General features: G+C 40.9%; 1 protein-coding gene across 1 annotated transcript in view; it reads left to right on the top strand.

The window, feature by feature from the left end:
• The first annotated feature begins 590 nt into the window (after positions 1-590).
• Positions 591-23,164, top strand: part of MICOS10 (mitochondrial contact site and cristae organizing system subunit 10) — a 44,581-nt gene continuing 22,007 nt past the window's right edge. The window contains exon 1 of the mRNA XM_075018126.1: positions 591-706. Within this exon, the coding sequence (XP_074874227.1) occupies positions 640-706 (67 nt within the window). The 5' untranslated portion in view covers positions 591-639. The remainder of the gene's footprint in view (positions 707-23,164) is intronic.

Below are 23,164 nucleotides of genomic sequence, written 5' to 3'. Positions count from 1 at the left end.
ACTCCAGTCAATCTAGGATGGCCCCCACAATGTCACCTGAGGGGCCAAGGTAGGCAAGAGCCCTAAGCCGCACGTCCGTGTCATGGGATGAAAAGGCCATATGGGGGTGATGATCCTGCAGGGTTTACCAGCTTCCCACAGAAGAGGGTCCTAAGGGACAGACTGATCCCCGTGAGGAGTCTTGTAGGAAAAACTGAGCCCACTCACTGAGGGCGGAGGGGATGGAAGAGGTGTTCACCGCAGGATGGATCTCACCCTACAGGGACCAAGCGGGGCTCGGGTAACAGGACGCATAGGGAGAGGACAACTGACTAGAGCAGGCCCTGGGTTCTAGGGGCCCTGGAGACCCGTCTCCCCCTTAGCATGAGACAGGCAATGGGGTCAAGATGCGGACGCAGGGACTGCAAGTAGCCGCGTCTTCCCCCCAGGCCTGGTCGCAAGGTCAAGCCCGCCTGGCAGCCAGGTCTAGCCTTGCCGCGGTAACCTAGGCAACCACAGAGGGGGCTCGAGAGAGCTCCCTGTTCACGCGAGATTCAATGACCGGCATGTAGCAGCTCTCGCGATGTTCGTCTGGCCTCACAGCGCGAAGGAGGAGTTACCCGGAGAACATCGCTGCTTCTCCGCGGGGGAGGGAACAAGATGGCGTCGGAGAGCGAGCTCGGCCGGAAGTGGGATCGGTGTCTGGCCGACTCGGTCGTCAAGCTGGGTATGGTTGCGTGGGGTGTCGTGGAGGCCCCGCGGCTGGGGCGTCCGTCACGGGCTGTGGGGGAGACAGAGATATCCCTGTCCCGGGCCTGAGTTAGGCTGGTGGGGAGGAACCCGCGGGTGTGTGGGGGCCGATCTGGCCAGTCAGTGGAGTGGGCTGGGGTAAACCCTGGACCGGGATGTGTCGGTGGACCCGGGATACTGCGTGGGTTTGTGGTGGCAGTGTGACTTACATTCACTTTGCAGCGCCCGGGGAGACCTACGTTCCCTGTCCGTGTTTTTGCCTGCTCTGGTGGGTGATCTGCAGCAGAAGGCCCGGGCGAGAACTGCGGGGCATGAAACAGTAGCCGTGCAGGGAGCTCCCAGAGGCTGCTGCTCACTTACTTTTGTATTTCCAATTAGTTCTAGTACTGTTTTGTGGCACCCACGTGTTTCTTTTATTTCAGTTTCACAAGTGTGAGTGGAAAACGTAGGTGAGGAGGAGTTAGTTGAGAAGGTGACCTTGATAAAATTCTGATTACAAGCAAGAGAGCTATGTCTGAAAGCTCTAAGGCTTGCACGTGGATTCTCCGGTGCAGAGTGATTCTTCTTGTGCCAGCTCTCTACTTGCTTGGGTCTTTCTTTTTGTTTCACATTTTTCCTCGTTGATTCAAACATCTAGATTTGCTTTTGATCTTCTGATGTCTTTCTTTTTAAGATCAACTTGTGTGAAAAATTTGAAGATCTCCAATTCTGTTCCGTGCAAGACCTTGCCTAAAAGATGATTATATAGTAAGCTGATCTAGTTGAGAGTTCACCAGGCCCTGCTTTGCCATAGATCCAGTCTTTGCTAATTTCACTCCGCATAGGGAAGCAACTTTAAAAATCTGCTAACATACTTCTGTCCACATGCATATAAAACATCTTTTTTTAAACAAAGTTTTGATAAATCTTATGTACTACTAGTTTTGAACCAGCAGTGTGCAAATATCTATAAGCTTATTACATGGAGGAGGAGGAGGAACAATTGTTTTCCTCAATTCCTCATGACAGGACAAGAAGCAACGGACTTAAATTGCAGCAAAGGAGGTTTAGGTTGGACGTTAGGAAAAACTTTCTGTCAGGGTGATTCAGCACTGGAATAAATTGCCTAGGGGTGTTGTGGAATATTCATTGTTGGAGATTTTTAAAATCAGATTAGACCAGACACCTGTCAGGGATGGTCTAGAAGATGGTGCTTTGTACTGCTGAGAGTGTTGGGAACTGGACTTGATGACCTCTTAAGGTTCCTACCGGTTGTTCTGTGAGTGTGCATGGTGCAGAACTTGCATTTGTTGAATTGTTCATTCCCCGAAAAGTTTTCTGATGTCTAATGTCTGGATCTTGCTAAGCAGAGTTTCAAGTATTTTTCCAAAAAAAAGGAGGAGAAGAAAAAAAAGGAATCAGTAATAGATTGTTTGTTTTAAAAAGGGTCTCATATCTAGTAGTAAATTTAGCATTTTACATCTAGATGGTGAATTGTTTCAGTTTTTAGCAGGATGGATTGATTTAAATCAAGATGACTTTGAGAAAGCTGAGTTATGTAGAAGTAAAGTAGAGAATAGATTTATGGCATCCCCATTATGGTCTGTGGCCATAATGGTTCAAAATAAGAGCATGTTTTATGTAATATAAAGTAAGAAAATAATACTTAGTGGCAGCAGGCAACTCTAGATTTATCTTACTGCAGCTCTCTGTTCTGTGTACTCAGGTAGTAGATTCTAAACCTCTTTAGCTAATTCAAGAAGCCATATGCATTAGCTAAAATGTGCTGTTTTTGTTTTTGGTTTTTTTAATCAAAATCCAGCACAAACAACTTGAGAATTTACTTGTCCAATCACACTTGTACTAAAAGGGACATAGAATGTCTTGAAGAATAATGCATTGCAAAATGAATTACTTATTTAATAACCAGTTGATGCGCTCAACCATATTTGCATCTTCATCCACATTATTTTCTCATGATAAGCCCAAAAAAGAACATTTTGTTAGTCTTTAAAGTTCTGCAAGACTGCTTTTTGTTTTGTGCTTATCAACTAACACAGCTACCTCTGTGTGACTATTCATGGTAAGCAGTTTTCCTTATGATGTTTCATTCTTGCTGCTAGGCCCTGCATCATCCTCTTGCATTTCTTATACCTTGACACCTTTTCCTTTTTCACACAGGGAACACATTTCTTCAAAATGTTCCTTGACGGGGTCTCTCTTATGCCCAAAAGCCATGACGGTTTTTCTGTTTCAGAAGCATGGAGGAATCTAGGAAGCTGTGTATGCTGAATAATGTCGTCTTTTTTTTTTTTCCCTAGTCCACTCCACCTTTCCTTTCTATGCTGCCACCATCTTTTCCTATACATTGTCTCTCTCTCTTAAGACAATGTCTTCACGAACTCCTCTGCCTTGCTTGGCCATGATCCTTCACCATATAAGTCCAGAACAAAAACAGTCCTATCCAGCTTGTGTCTGTCTTTGCATACCTTCTAAGTCTGCTGAGAAATGGCAATTGAAATCCCAGAACTTCAAAGAAGCAAGAACTAGCAGGGATGTTAACTGGTATGCTTCACCCTAAAAGAATGAGGTTTACCAGTTATAGTTAACCTGTGTGGGCTGCTCCAAGCCCATGAGGCCCCCTGCAGACAGGGAGCCCTCCAGTGTGGCTGGAGCAGCCATGGTCACAGTATGTCTGGCTTGGGCACACCTTGGGCAGGTGCACTCCAGTCCAGCAAGAGCAGCCCCCATCTACGGCGGGGGCTGCTTCAGCCCAGCTGGACTGGTGCAGCCTCTCTGGCTGTCCCCCTACTCTACCCATTTATTCGGTTAACTGGCTAAACTTAACATTTAACCAGTTAACTAATTCAACAGGATTTTACATCCCTAATAGTACTTAGGCTGGACAGACTAGGGCTGTTAACTCATTTTTATGAGGCTGTAGGCATATGTGTAGAATGTTTTTGATGAGATTTGATTGTAACTTATTTTTAACCAAGAAATTCATTTTTATTGATTATTTTAAAAGATTAAAAATCAGATTGTTATAAATCAGCAATTTTTAATCCACCCACATGTTTTGTGAAGACTCAAAAGCGTTTTTTCGGTCCAGATATTGTTAAGCCTTCTAAAGGTGTTAATATACAGTAATTAAATGTAAAAATACATTAAAGCATTTAAATTGTAAATTTCAGTACAGCAGGCTTTTGATATGTAACTTCCTGCTTTCTTATTGTAGAAATGAGAAAGAGAAACAGATTTTTTGGCAACTGCAACAACCACTCCATTCTCCATGTGTCACTGATAGGGTTTGAACTCTGGATCTTTGGCAGAGCTTGAGCTACCAGATTACTTCTGCTGTAGCCAGTTAATGTAGTTAATGGGCCACTGGAGCTACATGGTCTGTTGAAGGGAAGCCTGGTTCTGTTCTACCTCAGTCTCCTGGACAGGCTGCCTATTTCTGAAGTTCCCAGCATAGTATGGGCTGCAGGTAGTTTGTTTCCTCATAAAAAGGCTGGAAATATCTTTTCTAATGGAAGACATCAGGCAACCTAAATAGAGGTCATTATCAGCTCCTCTTATAATATTTCTTCTGTGCGTGAGACTATAGTTAGTGATACGTACAAAAGTACAATTCAACAGAGATTCCATTTCCTGCCAATCATTTTATGAAGACATTTACAAATTGACTTCACAGGGATATATCTTTTAATTAAATCCAATTGTCAGTGCAAGACTAGTAGAAAAGAAGTCTGTCGTGTGGAATCCATTGAGAAGACTTATGTGTAAATCTACAGCTAGCGGGGGCTGCATTGTTGTAACAGGTAATAAATACAGTAAACCCCCAATATACGTGATCTTGACTCGTGCATAACTTGCATTAATGCAAGTCAAAATCCTGGGATTCCCAGGGGCTGGAGGCTGCCAGGAGCACAGTGTGGGGAGCTGGGGGACAGGCATCTGCGGCAGAGTGGCTTCTTCCCAGTTTTTCCTAGCTGGTGCGCTGGTTAGTTTCCCAGCTCCCACAAGCCCAAGGAGCCATGAGCCAGGCTGGCACCTGGTTCCCAGCTCCTCCCGACTTGTGTGAGATTTGAGTTACGTGAGATTGCACAGGAATGCAACCCTCATATAACTCGAGGGTTTACTAAATAGGAGGCTCTTCAACAAATAAATGAGGAGGATTATTTTAAAGTAAATGTTTTGTTGTTCCTGCTTTTAATGGAGATATTATTTTGAATAAGTATTTTGGAAGAGATTGAATTGAATTTACCAATTCAAAACATCAGGCTTCCAAGTTGACCTCTTTTATATATGTTCCGTAAGACAAATCATCACAATGGCTATACACATCATTGGCTTTCCAGCTGAGGTGAAATCCTGGACTCACCAAAGCCAACAAGTAGTTTTGTCCTGGCTTGTGTTAGAGACAGGATTTTATACAAGGTGGGCTAGCCTATGCTTTCAGGTGTTTGTTCTCCTGTTAATATCAGAGTCTGCATATTCAGGAACTACAGAAGAAGTGTAGGATCTGGAAAGAATGTACAGCGCTCACAGTTGGCAGCTTTTTATGTGACATCTGTAATTGGCTCTGCTGATCAAGGATTGGTTTAGTTTCTCACCAACGGCATTGTAGAAGATGAGATCTGTCAATCGACAGTACAGTTTAAGCAAGCAACTAGAACTACTTGTTCTTAAAGTTAGGTACACGTGCTAATAAATCTTGCTGAACTGGCAACTTGAAGAGTTTCATTTAGTCAGTCTGTGTTTACATACACAAAACACATCCCTTTTTATACTTTGGGAGCACTTATTTTGTTAATTTTTGTGGCACTAACATAGTATTGTAAGAGTACTGCACAAAAAATGCAAAGATTGTTGTAACAGCCTTTCTCCACTTCCCCATTCTTCCTACCTCATTTTCTTGTCTGGTCATGACTCCTCAGTTATAACTTTCTCTTGTTAAGAAGGATTATCTGATTAGTTTGACAAATCACGATTTGTCTTGATAAACACTTGTTGAGTCTTTGAATGCCTGATCCTCTGAACATGTCTTGTCAGATTTAAACTCATGCAGTCATTACTCATGCTTAACTTTATGCACTTTGCGTTTTTAAAGCCATGTATGCGCATTGCATTTTGCTCCTGCAAATTGCTAGGCACCTACAATTGCAAGAGATATAGTGGACGTGGAGAGCACTAGGCATCTTGCAAAATGGGGTCCTACCCCCCCTTCAAACACAGCTGTTGGATGGGTAAGTGTTACCTTTATTTTATAGACTGGCGGCAGAAGAAACTGCACAGAAGATGTGGCACCAGATCCTACACTGAAGTAGTGACAGCCCTGGAAGTTCCAGGCTTGCATTTATTTCAGTAGGCCAAGATGCCTCTTGAAATAACAGTTATATACCAAATTAATATGCAGATTTTTAAAATTTATGACTTAATCTGTATTTAACCTTTATGATATGTGATTAAAATACCCTATTTTTATACAATGTTGTCTGCTGCTTTGGGCAGTTGCTAATTCTGCAGTTTATTTCCTGGAGCTCTTACTATGGATTTATTTCAATCCTTTTCCAAGTTGCTGTCAGTAGCTAAGTAGTTGTAACAAGAGTGCTTACAGTTGCAGACCAAAAAATACAAAATATAAAATGGGAGGATACTTTTTTGTGTCTGAACAAATTAAGTCTAATCTTGGCTCTGTTAGATTGTGGCTTGGTATATGTATTTGTGATATTGTGCCAAAACCTTACAGCAGGAAATTAAAAGGGAGTTAGAAATATTACATTTCAGGATTGATATGTTCTTGGTCTCCGTTTATGTGGGAGCATAAAATAAGAAGTAGTCTTTGTTTTGGTCGAGTTTTTGCTTATTTTAATCAATGTTGCTTTTTAATGGATGTGCAGTATTTCAGGGATGAAATGTATTTTTGCCAATTCACAGAATGTTTGACTAATGTTTATCTTGTGTATAAAATCTTCAGTAAACTGTAGGAAAAATTACATCTTATTATTGTGATATCACAGAGAACTTTGAAAAGAGTGATTATAAAAACATTAGAGTTCATCAGGGCTATGTAAAAATCCTAAAAAGGAACATCTTCCATGAAACTTGGCATTCACCATCTCGTCCCTTCTTCAAAAGTGAGTGATGGTTAATGAGCAGTATACTATCTCTACTCTGAAAGTATACTAAAAGGTTTAAATAATTTCATTGTATAGCTTTCTTACAAACCACATTAATTTGTAGTAAATGGGCCTGCTGCAGTCTGTTTAGCATGGGGATAGGCAATAATATTCGAAGTGGGGTGCTCGCCAAGAATTTGGTAAGTTGTCAAGGGCTGCATTATTCTATGATATTAATGGAGGAAGTGCCAAATCTGGAGTGAACACTGAGTGCAGAAGGAAGCATGGGGTGGGAACTTGGGGTGTAGGAGAGGCGGTGAGGTCTAGGAGGGAGATTAAGTGAAAGTTTTGGGGTGCAGGACCCAGCAGGGGTCATGGCTACAGGAAGGGGTGCTGTAAGATGAGCACCCGGGTGGCCACCCAGGGAAGACACAGGTGCTGCCCAGCTGGTTAGAAGAGGGCCCACAGCCTCCAGCATCTGTTTCTAATGGCAGTGCACATCCACACATGCCTTGGTGCACATAATAAAATTTATTCTGCCCATGGATGGAAAATATTAGAGGGAACACTGGTGCTGGGGTTTGGGCTGTGAATTAGATCAGGAAGGAGTTGTGACCTGCAGCTGTATTTCACTTGCCCCTCATTTAATAGAAGTGATTTCCCTGCTAGACTGCATCTTCATGTGCCACTTTTTCCGGAAGCAGCAGGTTAATGAGCTAACAGGAAGATGCTTATGAGGCACAGATGCAAATTTTGGTGCCTCATTAGCATATCAGCATGTGGTTCAAAGTTCTGGACTCCAAAGTACATGCAGAGACGCAGGGCTTGCAGGAATCTTCTGGAAGGAAACCCTCCTTCCAGAAGCCCCTTGTTCCCTAAAATTTTTGGGAAGAAGGGCCTTCCAGAAGATCCCTGCTTGCTGCACATCTCCACATGTACTTTGGAGTCTGGAAGAGTTTCCTCTGGATTCTGAACCACATGCCGATTTGCTAATGAGGCACAGAAAATTTGCATCTGTGCCTCATTAGCATCTTCCAGTTAGTTCATGAGCATGCCACTTCTTGTGGCATGTAGAGATGCAGCTCTACTCTGCTCAGTAGCTATTGCTGCCATCTCAGTTACAGAGGAACAGCTTTATTGCTGCAGCTCCATGAATAGCTTACTATTAGGCGGGGTACATAAGCTGAATGACTTGATGGAGATCCCAAGATTGAATGAATAGTTCAATTAAAAATAATTGAAAATAATTCTAGTATGACAAAAAGACTAGAGAAAGGAAAAACAAAAGCCAAATGTATAAATACAAAATGTGCTTTTTCTGGGCTAATGATTAATAGTTGCTGCTGCTGCTGCTTGGATGAGCAGTCAAAAGAAAATGACAAAGCATCTTCCTGTAACCCCATCTGATAGTTTGGAGAAGAACAGAAATGTAATGCTATGATGCTGAAGGTGCAGAATTTTGCCCATTATAGATCCTTGTGAAACATTGCCAAAATATGTAACGTGTCCCTCTGGGAACGAGGGAGTTGATGTGCTTAAACCGTGCTGACATCTGTGCATTAAAGTTGCTATATTAGTTAGGGATATTAAAGGTTAACCCATAAGCCTTATCCTAAACAGATGAGGCTTACTGGTGACAGTTGACCAGTACAGGCTAGAGCAGCTCCCCCCTGCCTCAGGCAGGGGTTGCTCTCACTCCACAGGGAAGCTATGGCAGGAGTACTCCAGCTGTGCAGGAGTAGCCCTGTCTGTGGTGGCCCTTGGGAGGAGGGTGGCTGGGGAGGCTGCTCCAGCCCAGCTGAGCTGAAGCGACTCCTTCCCGCTCCATGGATAGGGGCTGTTCTAGCTGGGCTGGAGTGCCCCACATCTACAGCAGCATTGTGGGCAGGAACGTTCCAGCCCATCCAGAGCAGCCCCAGTCACCGGCTTGCCATGAACGTGGGCGCGCCGGCCTTACCAATGCGGCTCTTGTCCCTCGCCTCCCAAGCTGCCCCTCCAACCCTTTTAATTGGTTAACCAGTTGGCCAGTTAAACAGGGTTTTACATCTCCTAATGTTACAGTATTACACAGTACAGTATTAAAATGTATGGTTAAGTATTGATGCATTACGAACTGTGAAAGCATAGGCATAGTACATGAGTAGGTATTGGTATAGGAGGATGTACGCAGGGGGAAAAGGGAGGAGGTGCTGCATTAGATAGTAAAAATGTATACGTTTGGATGGAGGTTGAGCTGGACATGAGAGAGACTTGTTGAGAGTCTCTGGGTAAGAGTTAAAAGGGTAGAAAAACAAGGGTGATGTCATGGTAAGTGTCTACTACAGACCAGCTAATTGAGAAGAAGCGGTGGATGAAGCATTTTTTTGACCACTAACAAAATCATACAAAGCACAGGACTTGGTGGTGATGGGGGACTATCCAGAGATGTTGGGGAAAATAACAGAGCAGGGCACAGATTATCCAACAAGATCTTGGAGTGTATGGGAGACCATTTTTTGCTTCAAAAGTTGGAGAAGGCTACTAATGGGAGGCTGTCTAGATTTGATTTTATTAAATAGAAAGGAACTGGTTGAGAATTTGAAAGTGGAAGGCAGCTTGGGTGAAAGTGATCATGAAATTGTAGAGTTTGTGATTCTAAGGAATGGTAGGAGGGAGAATTAAAAAAAAAAATCAACAAGGCAGACTTTAACAAGCTGGGGGAGTTGGTAGATAAGGTCCCATGGGAAGCTAGTGTAAGGGGAATAATAATAGAAGACATTTGGCAGTTTTTCAAAGAGGCGTTATGAAGGGCTCAAGAGCAAGCTATTCTACTGCATAGGAAAGATAGGAAGTATGGCAAAAGATCCCCCTGACTTAACATACCAAGCTTGAATGATCTAAAAATCAAAAAGGAGTCCTACAAAAAGTGGAAACTAGGTTCAAGTTACAAAGGATGAATACAAACAAATAACAAAAGCACAAGCTGTGTCTACACTAGCATTCCTCTTTCAAAAGAGGCATGCAAATCAAGGAAATTGAAAATGCAAATTAGGAACAGATTTACATACCTGGCACCTCATTTGCTTTTCTTCTTTCGAAAAAGTATGCAATGTAGCTGAGGCTTTTTTGAAAGAACCCTTATTTCTTGAAAAAAATATAGGAATAAGGGTTCTTTCAGTAATGGGGTTTATTTTTGAAAGAGCTGTGTCTACACTGTTTTTCTTCCTTCGAAAGAGAAGTATTCAAATGAGGCGGTAGATATGTAAACCCTTATTCCTATAAGAACAATTAGGAATAACAGTTCTTTCAAATGCTGGTGTAGATGTAGCTATAGGGACAAAATTAGAAAGGACAAGGAACAAACAAGCTCAAATTAACTAGAGATATAGGGTAACTAGAAAACCTTCTGCAAATATGTTATAAGCAAGCGGAAGACAGGATGGGATAGGAGCATTTCTTAGTGACAAAGAAAAACCAATAACAGAAAAATGGAACAGCAACGAAGGGTCCTGTGGCACCTTATAGACTAACAGAAAAGTTTTGAGCATGAGCTTTCGTGAGCACAGGCTCACTTCATCAGATGCACGCCAGTCTGTGCTCATGAAAGCTCACGCTCAAAACTTTTCTATTAGTCTATAAGGTGCCACAGGACCCTTCGTTGCTGTTACAGATCCAGACTAACACAGCTACCCCTCTGATACTTGACACCAAGAAAAGTGGAAGTGACAGTGGTAGTTGAATGCTAGTGAAAATGAGGTAGATTTAGAACTTAAAGTAGGAAATAAGTTAAAAATTATTTAGAAAAGTTATATGAGTATTCTAGGATGCATTGCAGACTTGAAGACGAAGAGCTGATTGAGGAGATATTTTAGCTATTAGATACCATCTTTGAGAAGTCCCCTGGAAGACGAGACAGATTCCAGAAGATTGGAAAAGAGCAATATATGGTTCCCATCTGTAAAAAGATAAATAAAGACAACCCACAGAATTGCAGGCTATTCAGCTTAGCTTGTGTACCTGGAAAGATAATAGAGCAAGTAATTCAGGAATCCATTTGCAAACATCTAGAAGCTAGCAAGGTAATAAGTAACAGTCAGCATGGATTTGTCAACAAATCATGTAAATCAACCTGATAGCTGTTTTTTGATAGGATAACAAGCCTTGCTGTAAGGAGAAAGTGGTAAATGTTGTATACCTAAACATTAATAAAGCATTTAGATATTCTTTTATGATCATCTCATTAATAAACTATGGAAGTGCAACCTAGATGGGATTACTGTAAGGTATGTGTATAGTTAATTGAATAACTGTTTCCAAAGAGTTGCTATCAATGGTTCACAGTTATGCTGGAAGGGCATAACAAGTGGGGAAGTGCAGTAATCAGATTAGGGACTGGTTCTGTTAATGCTTTCATTGATGTTTCAGGTGATGGCATTACACATGGAGATATACGTTTTATTGAGCTGGAAGGGACCTCAGGAGGTCATAGGGTCTAGTTTCCTGCCCTCTTGGCAGGGCCAAGCACCATCCCCCTTTTTTTAATCTATTTGCCCCAGATCCCTAAGTGGTCCCCTTTAGGACTGAACTCCCAACCTTCGGTTTAGCAGGCTAATACTCAAACCACTGAGCTATCCCTCCCCCTGTTGAAAGTACACTTAGAGAGTATGCAGATGATATCATGCTGGGAGGGGTTGCAGGTGCTTTGGAGGATAGGATTATAATTCAAAAAGATCTGGAAAAGCTGGAGTGAGGTGAGGTTTGAGGTGAACACAGTAAAATTCCTTTAATCTGGCACATCCAGGACTGAACAGGTGCTGGATTACCCAATTTCCTGGACTATTGGATGTCACCATAATGATACCCTAAGACATTCTAGTTTCACTAATGTTTGTGTGATGCACTATTTTGATACTGTATTATTTACTACACTACACCACAATTATTACACTATAAATACTACTGTACTGTACTCACCAATACTGTATAGATGATCCAAAAAGTGAAGTACCCATAGCAGGAGATTAGTGCGCAGCACAGCTTTTACACTTAAATACAGCAATTTATACTGTAGACACAAATACAATTTGCAATTCACAACTTAATGCTGTAATTTTCTTTCTTTATCAAAACTTAAACTTTATATTGTACTGTATTTACTAATTGTAACTTAAATGCTCAAACTTTTCACTTAATGCAATGAAAATTCACTTTTTCACTGAAAAAGGTCACTTAAAACTACTGTAGATGCTGTAGCTGCACAACTAATCTGATGAATATTCCATTGTAGCTTCCTCAGCTATAGCATCAGGGTCATCAGAGTGAGGCATCTTTGCAACATCTGGGTCATCAGGGCAAAAATTATCTTCAACATGGGTGTCAGCAGGTTCATCTTCAAAGGGTACATCCATAGCTGCAGCTGAAGTTACAAAGGGGCTGGAGAAGTGATTTTCTTTGATGCCCTCTTCCACGTGTCTCTGAGATCTTCTTGTTTCATTGATGCTGCTTTTTTCCCCTTATAAAAAGTCTTGTGTATAATGTGCAGATTCATTACTTCTGTGGCAGTGTAGTGACTGTTACTTTTAGCAAATTTTAGGAAGCTTGCTGCCAGCTGATTTGAGTTTTAGGTTCATCATCATCGTCATTGTCTTCAGCTTCTTAAGCCATCTCTGGGTTTACTACCCTATGAATAATCTGGTCATCAATTAGTTCTTCTGCTACTGGTGTGTCATCAGCATCAACCCATTCCTCAACTTACCCCTCTGTAAGCTTGCTGATAGGATTCTCCTGCGGAGCATCTGCAACAACATTTAAAATGTTTCTGAAACACTTAGTCATACCAGTAAATCCTTCAAACTCATCTTCTGAAGAATTCTCCTGAAATGTGGCATCTGTCCAATGTTTTTGCCAGGCTCTTCTTAGGGTGGAAGGCTTAACATCCTTCCATGCTATAGCAGCAGTATAAATTGCATCCTTAATATTAAAAGAATATTGAAAATTATGTACACTGCAGTCAGAATTCACTAATTTGCGAGTGACAGATTCCCTGTATCTTCTCTTGAAGTTCTGAATGACACTTTGATCCATTGGTTGTATTAAAGATGTTGCCTTTGGAGGCAAGTAGGTGGCAAAGACATTCCCACAAATGAGTTCTAAAGCTGGAGGATGTGCCCTACAATTATCTAATAGGAGAATAGCTTTGCTGTCCTCAGGCAATCCTTACTTTCTGAAGTTTTCCTTCACTGCTGGTACAAAATGATTGAAAAAAACAGTCTTTGAAAAGCTCTGCAATTATCCAACAATTTGATTGAGCATCATAAATGACAGGAAGGTGTGTAGCTTTTTTGAATTTGCCAATAACAAAAAGGTTTCAACTTATGACTACCAGCAGCATTAGCACACACAGGAACCTTAAGTCTGTCCTTATTTAATTTGAAACCAAAACCACGAACACTGTTTTCACTTGCACCAGCTAAAGTGCTGTTAGGCAAACAGTGCCAAAAAAGGCCAGTTTCATCAGCATTATAAATATGAGCAGGAGACAGATTATGCTGGTTGATTAAATCTTGGAAGAACTCACTGTGTTTCTTAGCTGCCTTGGTATCGGCAGATAACAAGTCATCACAAGCATCAAGCTTACGAATACCATGACGTTCTTTGAAATTATGTTGCCAGCCATCAGAGAATAAGCACTTTTCAGTAATTTTCATGTTGACTTAAAAAAGCTTAGCCTTTTCAATTAGCACAGGGCCTGTTATTGGCTTTCCTTCTGAATGCTTAATTGTTAGCACGTATACAAAACACTATCTAATTGCACTAATTTAGGCATTTTCAATGTTTGTTGTTTTTCAGCACTTTGGAGGTTATCTGATGCAGCTACAAAAGATCGCAACTTTGTTTCTTGAAATCATATATCATAGATGATCCAATATTGAATTGCTGCATTATCACATTTCTGTTTTTGCTGCTTCGAAGTTGTCGTATTATTCACATTTTTGAGGGATCATCAATGTGACCTGCTTCCTTTTTGCGCTTTCACCAACTTTCTTCACTTTGCTAGCCTTAGAAGCCATTATAAATGGTAGATGGACTAATTAAAGACCTACTATATTGTGAGAAACACAACACACTTTGAATAATTTCGAACGGCAATGTGGGAGTATGGCGAATAGACCATGGTGATGCTGTAAACTCACGCCCGACAGTCCGCTAGTGAGAGAAGTCACAAAACTCACTGAGGCAGCTAGCATCCGAGCCTCAGTAGTCAGGTACACTCACTCTGCCCACTTCTCTGCCAAAACTTATTACAACATGCTGCCTGGGCAGCTAGCAAGTGAGCTATGTGCTGGATTAATGCCAGATATGCTGACCATCAAATTTTGCTGGAATATCTCCATAAATGGGACACTATTTTTGCCAGATGCTGGACCATCAGGATTTCCTAGTCATTAGAGGCCGGATTAAAGGAATTTTACTGTAGCAATGAAATTCAACCAGGACGAATGCACGGTACTCCACTCAGGAAAAAACAATCAGTTTCACACACACAAAATGTGCAATGACTGGGAAGGAGTACTACAGGAAGGGATCTGGGGATCATAGTGGGCCACAAGCTAAGTAAGAGTCTACAGTGTTACACTGTTACAAACAAAACAAAAAAAATGTGTGAAGATGCAAAGAGTAATTCTTCTTGTCTACTTGGTACTCATTAGGCCTCAGCTGGACTATTGTGTACAGTTCTGGGCACTGCATTTCAAGAAAGATGTGGAGAAATTGGAGAAGGTCAAGAGAAGAGCAACAAAGATAATTAAAGGTCTAGAAAACATGACTATAAGATGACTGAAAGAATTGGGTTTCTTTAGTTTGAAAAAGAGGAGGATGAAAGGGGACATAACAGCTTTCAAGCACCTAAAAGTTTTTTACAAAGAGGAAGGAGAGGTTCTTGTCAGCTTCTGATGATAGGACAAGAAACTGGGCTGAAAATTGCAAGGACAGAGCGTTAGGTTGGATATTAGGAAAAACTTTCTCTCTGCCTGGTTAAGCACTGGAATAAATTTCCTAGGGAGAATGTGGAATCTCCATTACTGGAAATTTTTAAGACCAGGTTAGCAAACACCTGTCAGGAATGGTCCAGATGGTGCTTTTTCCTACCAAGAGTGCGGGTGATTGGACTTGATAGCCTCACAAGCTTCCTTCCAGTTCTGTGATTCTATGATCCTGCTAACTTACTGGTGCTTGATTGATAATGATTTAACGTAGTGATGGTTGTTCCGTGTGAAATAAGTTAATGGCCTTAGTCCAGTGCCTTCTGCCCATGTTCTGAATTTACAAACTGTCACTACAACTGATACACTTGCTAAAAGTTGTTGCAGAGCTGTAAAAGACTGGATGGACATGGGGACTACATGCCACTGCATTGTGACTATGCCTACCCACATTGTCAATAGAAGCCTTCAGCTGCTAGGGCTGTTGTAGTAAACTTTTTTCTAGTATTTACTACTTTGTGCACTAAATTCAATTATTAAAATGCTGGATGACTATCTTTTTTTGAACAAAACTGAAATCAAATGACCAATTCTAATGTGAAGATCAGATAATTTGATAATATATATGGGATACCATCAATTAATGGTAGGGTCCCAAAAGTGTCCTTTGGTAGACAGTGGCTTCAAATCTGAGAATATTTAATATGATGATCCAAACTTAGGTAGAAATGTATAGTCAGGATAAGGTTTGTGTCCATTAATTGTGGAATCTATAAAATATTTTGCAAGAGATTTTTTTAAAGCTATGGTTGTGGAACAACAAATATTTTGAGGAGCTCTGTATAATTTTCCCATTTGACATAATTCAAATAAAGGAAAACTTTTATCTTCTGAAGTTTTGGTTGTTGGATAGTTTTCCAGCTTCTGTTGTCATAGCAAACCACAAATGCAGGTCTTTGAACAGTGATATACTGAACATATACGAAAATTTCATTCTATTAGAGTGGGGAAGAAGCCAGAGGAAACTGTTATATCTTTATTAGCAAAGTTAAACTTTCGGCTGAGTGCTTATGCAGCCAGTTCACTGTCTTGAGTAGTTTGTCATGCTTTCCTCTACAGTGGCTTGAGACAGTTTATTTGTTACAATACTGTATTGTTTTACTTTGTGATTAAATTCCTGGACGGATTCCGGGTGAACTCTCTCAAATATATATTTATGTGTATCCTCTTGTATAGCAATACTTCATTTTTGGGTTTTTACTCTTCATCTCTTAATATACTGTTATCTCTGCTTATTTAGATTTTGTTGTTTTCCAGTGTATCTTCATTTCCAGTTTAGACAGTGGTTTATTTGAAAGAGCAGAGTGTTGTAAAACTTCAGGCCTGTCTGCACTGTGCTCTACAACCATGTTTAAAAGTGGTTTAAACTTAGTTGTCACTGAAATTGATTGTAACACATTTTTGCCAGCTGCTGGAGATAGGCCAAGGTAGAGACTTAAGCTAGGATGTTTTCTCCTTCTCCCATCTTTAAATCTAGTTACAGTTCAGATAGGTGTGGTTTACTCTGGATAAACCATATTATAATCTGGGTTGCCTGTATCAATTCACCCCAGCCTCCAGAATGTCAAAATATTCACTAGCCCTTGGACACATTCTGCTTACATATAGTTATTTTGGGAGGGGCAATAGGAAGGAATTCTTCTGCTTATCAAGAAAAAAAATCTTTCAAATGTCTTTGTATATGGAAGAGACGAGGGGGAAGTAGAGTTTTGCAGGTCTGACTTTTTTAAATTGCAAAAACACAATTTAAAACTTTATTTTGGAGTTTTCTTAATAGGGCTGAATTTATAACCAGCCAACTTATGCACAGAAAGACTTTAGCAACTTCAGGTTCCACATAGAATAAATTAGTGGTAAAATGTTTGCAGGCAGGGGAGGGAGACTTCAAAATTTCATAAATTATATATTTCAAGCCTTCTCTGTTGGACTACTTAGGAAGCTACAGTGAGGGGAACTTGTAATAAGTAAATAATTAATCTACGGTGTGAGCCAAAAATAGTACTGTTCTTTGTTCTTGTTCAGTGAAGTACCATGAAAGCAGATCTCTTCTAAAATCCTAATTTCTAACACGCTTTAATGGATCCAATTTAAATACAGCATGCCACTCATGCTAAGCAGTTTCAAAGTTATATCGTTATTATACTGAGCAATTAGTGAAATAATCAGTGCAAACCCCTGAAGTATGTTTCTTCTAGACACAATTGACTGTAACATGTCATGGCTTTCACTGATTTGCAAATTTAATTGGCAGGGGTTGAAAAATGTACTTGAGCAAATAGTTCCTTGCAGTACAAGGTACATTGACAACCCTAATATCATACTTGGTTTTTATTCAGCTTGGAAACTGATAAATGTCATTTTTGACCAAATCAAAATTTATAAATCAGCAAAACTGAAAATGGAGGCCGTTATATTGACTTCCTGATTCCTATACTGTGACATATAGGGCTTGTCTACACTACCACCTTCCTTCGAAGGAAGGATGGTAATTAGGGTGTCGGGAGTTCGCTAATGGAGTGCTGCCGTGCATAGGCAACATTTCATTCAGCAAATCCCCCTCCCTGCAGCAACTTTGAAGTTTTAAACTTCAAAGTACCGGCACGCGTCTAGCCGCGGCACACCCTCTGGTACTTCCAAGTGTTGGGGCAACTTCAAAGTTCCTTTACTCCTTTATTCTTTCACTTTAAGTATAAAGAGTTTTAAATGACATTTTAAACTATTCTAAGTAATTGTTAACAAAGTTATGCATTTAAGGATATATGAGAAACATCATCTAATCAATAGGGTGAAAATGGCATAGCTACTTTCCAGTAGGAAATTAGAGAATTGTGGGATGTATAAATGGTAATACTTAGTTATGCAGGTAGAATGACAACACATAGTGCCAAAAGCCTTTTCTTAAACCTGTATTGCAAGGGAGGGACTATTAAAAGGCCACATGAATTTTTTCATCTATTTTGTCGTGTATTATTATTGTGACTAAAGATGGGGAGGTAAATAGTGTCTTCTACTACTTCTGTACTTTTAATTAATCTCCTATATCAGGCTTCTAGGTAGTGTGTATTTATTCTGAATGACAATAATTGCTGAAAAACTGACAGATTTTCTTCACTTAACAAAATGGTGCTAGTTTGAAAAACCGTCTCTTGTTGATGTTTTCTGGAACATATTAAACAATCAAGGTCCATTTTTGAAATGATAGTGTAGAGGATTTTCAAGTGATTAAGTGAGCAAATGATTTTAACACTGTAATCCATTTGTCACTAAGAAGTGAGCCTGGGAAAGCTGCTGGTTTCTTGGCTTCTGTTTCAGATGACTATTGAGATCCATTATTTCAAGATATTTTACTATTTCACAATATGCCTGTACATGATGAAGCTGCAGCCAAAAATCTCATAAATAACCCATCCTGACTATAATGGTAATATTAATTTACTTCTAATCCTGTTTGTTTTGACATCTGAGTATGAAATGCTTCTGATCTTCATTTAATAATTTTTTATGAGACATGCACTTTTTTTTTTTTTTTACTTCTGCTGCAGTTGAAATGTGGTTTTTCTTGGCTCGCGTCATCTTGTCTGCTTTGTTCAACGTTTTCCTAAATATTGAGGGTAAAATTTCAAACTGTTCTGGTGTCAGCCTGTACTGTAGTCTGTAGGATTTTTCAGCAAGATGCATTGTGTGGATTGCAGTGTCAGCAGTTAGTGGTTATCCTTCCTATATATGAGTGGGATTGTGATACTTTGTACTTACTGGTAAAACTTTATACACCTCTCTGAAAACTGGCTTTGTTGCACGTCTTTTTATCTAGTGCATCTGGTAATTAATTGATTCATATTTTCCAGTGTTAGAGCACACTGTGTTGCTTTGTATAATCACATCTCTGAGGATGCATCCACCTCCAGTGAGTGCTGAAAAGTCGCTTTATCCAAACTTCTTTCTTTCATAACAGACTATGAATTTCAGAGTAGGCCCTCAAACATCTCGTGCTGCATTTGAACCATGGGCCATTTGTTTTAGCATGCCAAGGACAATAATTTCTGATCTCACATGCTTTTGTTATGATGAAGAGGCAGCAGTTTAATCTGCAAAAGGATGGTGCATTCTGAAAGAGTGCTCCAAAGCTTTCGACGACTCGGACCATCTCATTGACTGGTGACTTGTGTGTGATAGTAGAATACATGTGTCCTTATGGCATGGTATTGTGGGGTGACAAATGCACACATAGGTGTGTGAGACTAAAATAGAGGGTGCATTAGTATAAAGATCTTGTGCAATTTGCATTCCATTGAATGGTTCGTCTAAATAGTGTCAATGCAAGCTTCACGAAGTGGATATACTATTGGTAAATTTGAAAACCTTTTAGCTTACAGTAGACCCCTGAGTTATGCAGAGGTTGTGTTCCTCACAACCCCCATGTAACTCAAATTTTGCAAAAGTCGAGGGAGGTGGGAACCAGGTGACAGCCTGCTTCCCATCTCTCTTGAGCTTGCAGAAGCCAGGAAACTGACCAGCCCAAGGGGGAGTGCAGGGTCACTGGGAACCAGGGTAGTGCAGGGGAGCGGAGAACCAGGCTGCCACTTAGTTCCCATCTCACATGGCTGGTCAGTTTCCTGGGTCCCACAAGCCGGGGTGGGAGATGGGGAAAAGAGCGGAAGCCTGGTTCCCATCTCCCTGCCACTGGCGGGGAGCTAGGCACCACTTCTCCCTGGCTTCCCCCAGTGTCAGTGGCTGTCTGCCTGCCTGGCTTCCTCAGTTGGGGAAGCTGGGGGGCAGACAGCTGCAGAGCAGCTTTGAGTTGTGCTTAATTCACATTGATATGAGTTAAGCCCAACTCGAAGTCGTGCATTTTGAGGGTTTCCTGTAATCATTGTTAGATGAGTCTTTGCATTCAGTTTCATAACTAGAATTATAAACTTGGAAGGTGAACTAAAGGTATTTCTGAAACATAAATGTTATTTCATGGAGAAACTCAATTAGCTGCATATAGAGTGGTATACTGTATGTTCTCTCTGTTTTCTTGCCAGTGCCTTTCATTGTGCTGCATAAGTATGAAGAGTTTGTATGACTTCTTTAAACAAAAAGTGCTATGTTGCCTTTAAAAAAAAATTGTTGCTTGTTTTCAGGTGTCCTCTTGCATGTTGGCTGTCATTTGGAGTAAGAATCTTATAAAAGTTGTCTTTAACTGTGTCTGATTTTCTCATTGTTGCTTTGTCTTGTCTAAAGGATCTAGTGTGCTCTTTCCCCTCTTCAAAAAAGGAAATCCACGGTGATTTTTACTACCGTCTTGGATTATGACAGAAAAATGACTGAGTCAGAATATAGATCTTAGGATAACACAAATTTCAAAATATAATGTTGAAATTATCGAACATTTAAACTACCTATTGATATCATTTGGGAATTTTGTAATCTCGTGGGGTTGGCATTTTAATAATAGCAGCAGAATGTGCAGCTTTGATAGCTTTCAGGATAGAAAGATTAGAAAAAATTTTAACTCTTGATCTACAGAAGGGTAGCATATTAATGTATACAACATGGGCCTTCTCTTGTCCAGTCTCTCTTCCTTCATTTAAAATTGGGCCCTTAAAAATCCCCGGAAAATAAGCAACCTCAAATGTAGAAAATTCCTGCTCCCTGTTTTGCCACAACTCAGATCGTGTGTCTTGATAGACATTAAGGTGACTACAGCTACTTCCTTTGTAATGTCTTCATATCAAGAATTAGACAAATTTAAAAAAGCTAATTAGAAACTTTTTTGGAGTACTGCGCATATCTTTACAAATAACAAGCAGTACCATAGCACCTTAAAGACTAACATTTATTAGGTCATGAGCTTTTGTGGGTAAAACCACTTTAAATTATAATTTGTTGGCCTTTAAGGTGCTACAGGACTTCTTGTGAAGCTACAGACTAATATGACTATCCCACTGAGACTGCATATAGCTTTGTTAGTCTTTAGTTTCCTCGTGTGTAGGCCATTGGAGTCCTTGGCAAAGGCGCAGATAATGGCTAACATCAAATACTGCTTTCATTATATCTGGTAGACAAAATTCCATCTTTAGTTACAGATGGGCACTGCTATAACCCGATTGACTTAAATATAGTTGCAGATATGAAACATTCTTGTGAACCATGTTCTTGTTTAGTGGCTGGAAATATTTAACATTTACCTATAAATTGCTGTTATGTGATATTGACCTAAAGATGTAAATAGTTAAATTATATTGTAAAAAGTGACCTACACAGTTAATGAAAGCAGAATTGTTCCATGTTTGTTGACTGCCTCACACAACCATCAGGATTAAACTCAATTTTCAATGTAGGTTGACAGTATACTTGGCAGGCTTAACATCGGGGTCCAGCAAGGTACGGCCCCAGTCAGATCTGGCCTGCCAACCTTTTAATCCAGCCCAGAGCTTGCCCATGCAGAAGGAACCACCTGAAAGCAGTTGGCTGTTAACTGTAGCTCTCCATACTGTGGAATGGGGAGAGCTTCATGTGCTGTCCCCCAACCGCATTAAAATCTGTTGGCTGCTATTGGCTGAAAGCAGGCCGATAGGAGCTGAGAGATTTTGCTGGGAACAAGGCATGAAACACATTTTTTCAGCTCCTATGGTTGGCTCTGGCATTATAGGAGCTGAGAGATTTTGCTGTAGGAAGGGGAAGTGCATGGAGACCACCACAACCCCCACCCCCATCTCGGAGAACCGCATGTAATAGCCAGTGGCTGGGCCTGCTAGATGGCAGGAAAGCCTGCTTGAGAGTGCTGCTGGCCAGGAGCTGCTTAGGTGAGTGCTTCCTGGCAAGTGCCTGCCTCTGGCACTGAACCTCAACTCCATCCCAGACCCATCTCCTCCTCTCACATCCTTCCCCCAGACCAGAATCCTCTCCTGGACCCTGCACCCCAATCCCCTGCCACAGGTCACCATTCAAACCTTCTGCACCCTCCTCCTCTCCCTGTCTCCCCAGGTCACAACTCCCTTTCAGACCCTTCACCTGCTCCTACATCCCTCTCATGAGCCAGAATCCTCTCTCTGATCTCTGTACCATTTTGGAACTTGCACCCCACCCCATACCCTTCCGCAGGTCACAACCCCTTACTTCCCAAACTCCGTCTCAGACTCCACCTCTTTTTCCGAACCCCAGTCCCTTCCCCTGAGCTCCCTTCTGCACCCAACCTCCAACCCAGACCACGCAGCCCCTCCACAGAAAAGGTCAGCCCTTGACCACTTACTAAAATCTTGGAGTGCCATATCAAAAATTTTTTTCTCACCGATATTTTACATGCTCATTATTTGTTTAATCACTAAATCACAACAAAGCCATTTTTAAGGTGTGCTGATTCAGTTTATTGATATATACATTAACAGACAAGCAATACTATGGTGTAACTAAAGTACAAAACTTGCAGCCATTGAAACATACAGAACTTGTTTGAGGAGAAATCGGATGCTTTTTTCTGTTCTGTTTTGTTTTGGAAGCCTGGTTCACATACAGAGAGAGAGAGAGAGAGAGAGAGAGAGAGAGAATGAGTTTGACCTTTAAGAGGGGAGCTCACGTCTCAATATAATATAGAATGTGTCCCATGGAGCCAGTTCTGAAGAAAAAGCACTAAGTAAGTTTATAAATGAGCAATCTTGAAATTCCATATGATCCTAGAAAAGGTGTCGGTCTCGTAGATGACTTCTAGTTTCAGTATTTAACTTCAAGGGGAGTTCGTATATTCCCTTTGGTTCTCAAAATACTTTTTAAAACTGGAGATTCAGATTTTAGCTGGCAAGCACTGTTTATCTCCAGTCTTGAAGGTGGTAAGTGAACTTCAAATACAAACTCCACCCTAAAATGAAGTCATTTTTATCTTTTCCTTTCTTTGTAGTATTCTTTTTTGGGCCCAGTATTGCTAGAAGTTTTTTGGTCCTACGTGTTGCTTTCTCCTGCTGTCTTTATTTTTGCTGTCTCTCCTTACTCATGTTGCAGCTAATGGAGGACTTAACCTCAGACTGCAGGGGAGGCTAAGGGAATGTCTTCTGGCTCACTTCTCATGTTGCTTTACCCAAGGGAGAGGACTCTCTGCTGAGCCAGGGCTCTCTTCCATCTCCATTTAGCCACTGGAGTTTGAAACTGAAGTTACAAGTTTCGAGCTTGGCTCCTCACATTAACTTCTGCAATTCAGGTGAGGGAGTTGGGGAAGGAGAACATCCCTCCAAGCTGGGGATCAGCTTTGTATTCAGTTGTTTGGACAACTGTAGGTATCCTGAAGCATATTAGAACATGCTTCCCTCCTTTAAAGTACTGGGCTGTGACAAG

The sequence above is a fragment of the Carettochelys insculpta genome, chromosome 23 (assembly GCF_033958435.1).
Source record: "Carettochelys insculpta isolate YL-2023 chromosome 23, ASM3395843v1, whole genome shotgun sequence".
In the NCBI taxonomy this organism is placed as follows: domain Eukaryota; kingdom Metazoa; phylum Chordata; order Testudines; family Carettochelyidae; genus Carettochelys; species Carettochelys insculpta.
This window is presented reverse-complemented; position numbering and strand designations above follow the sequence as displayed.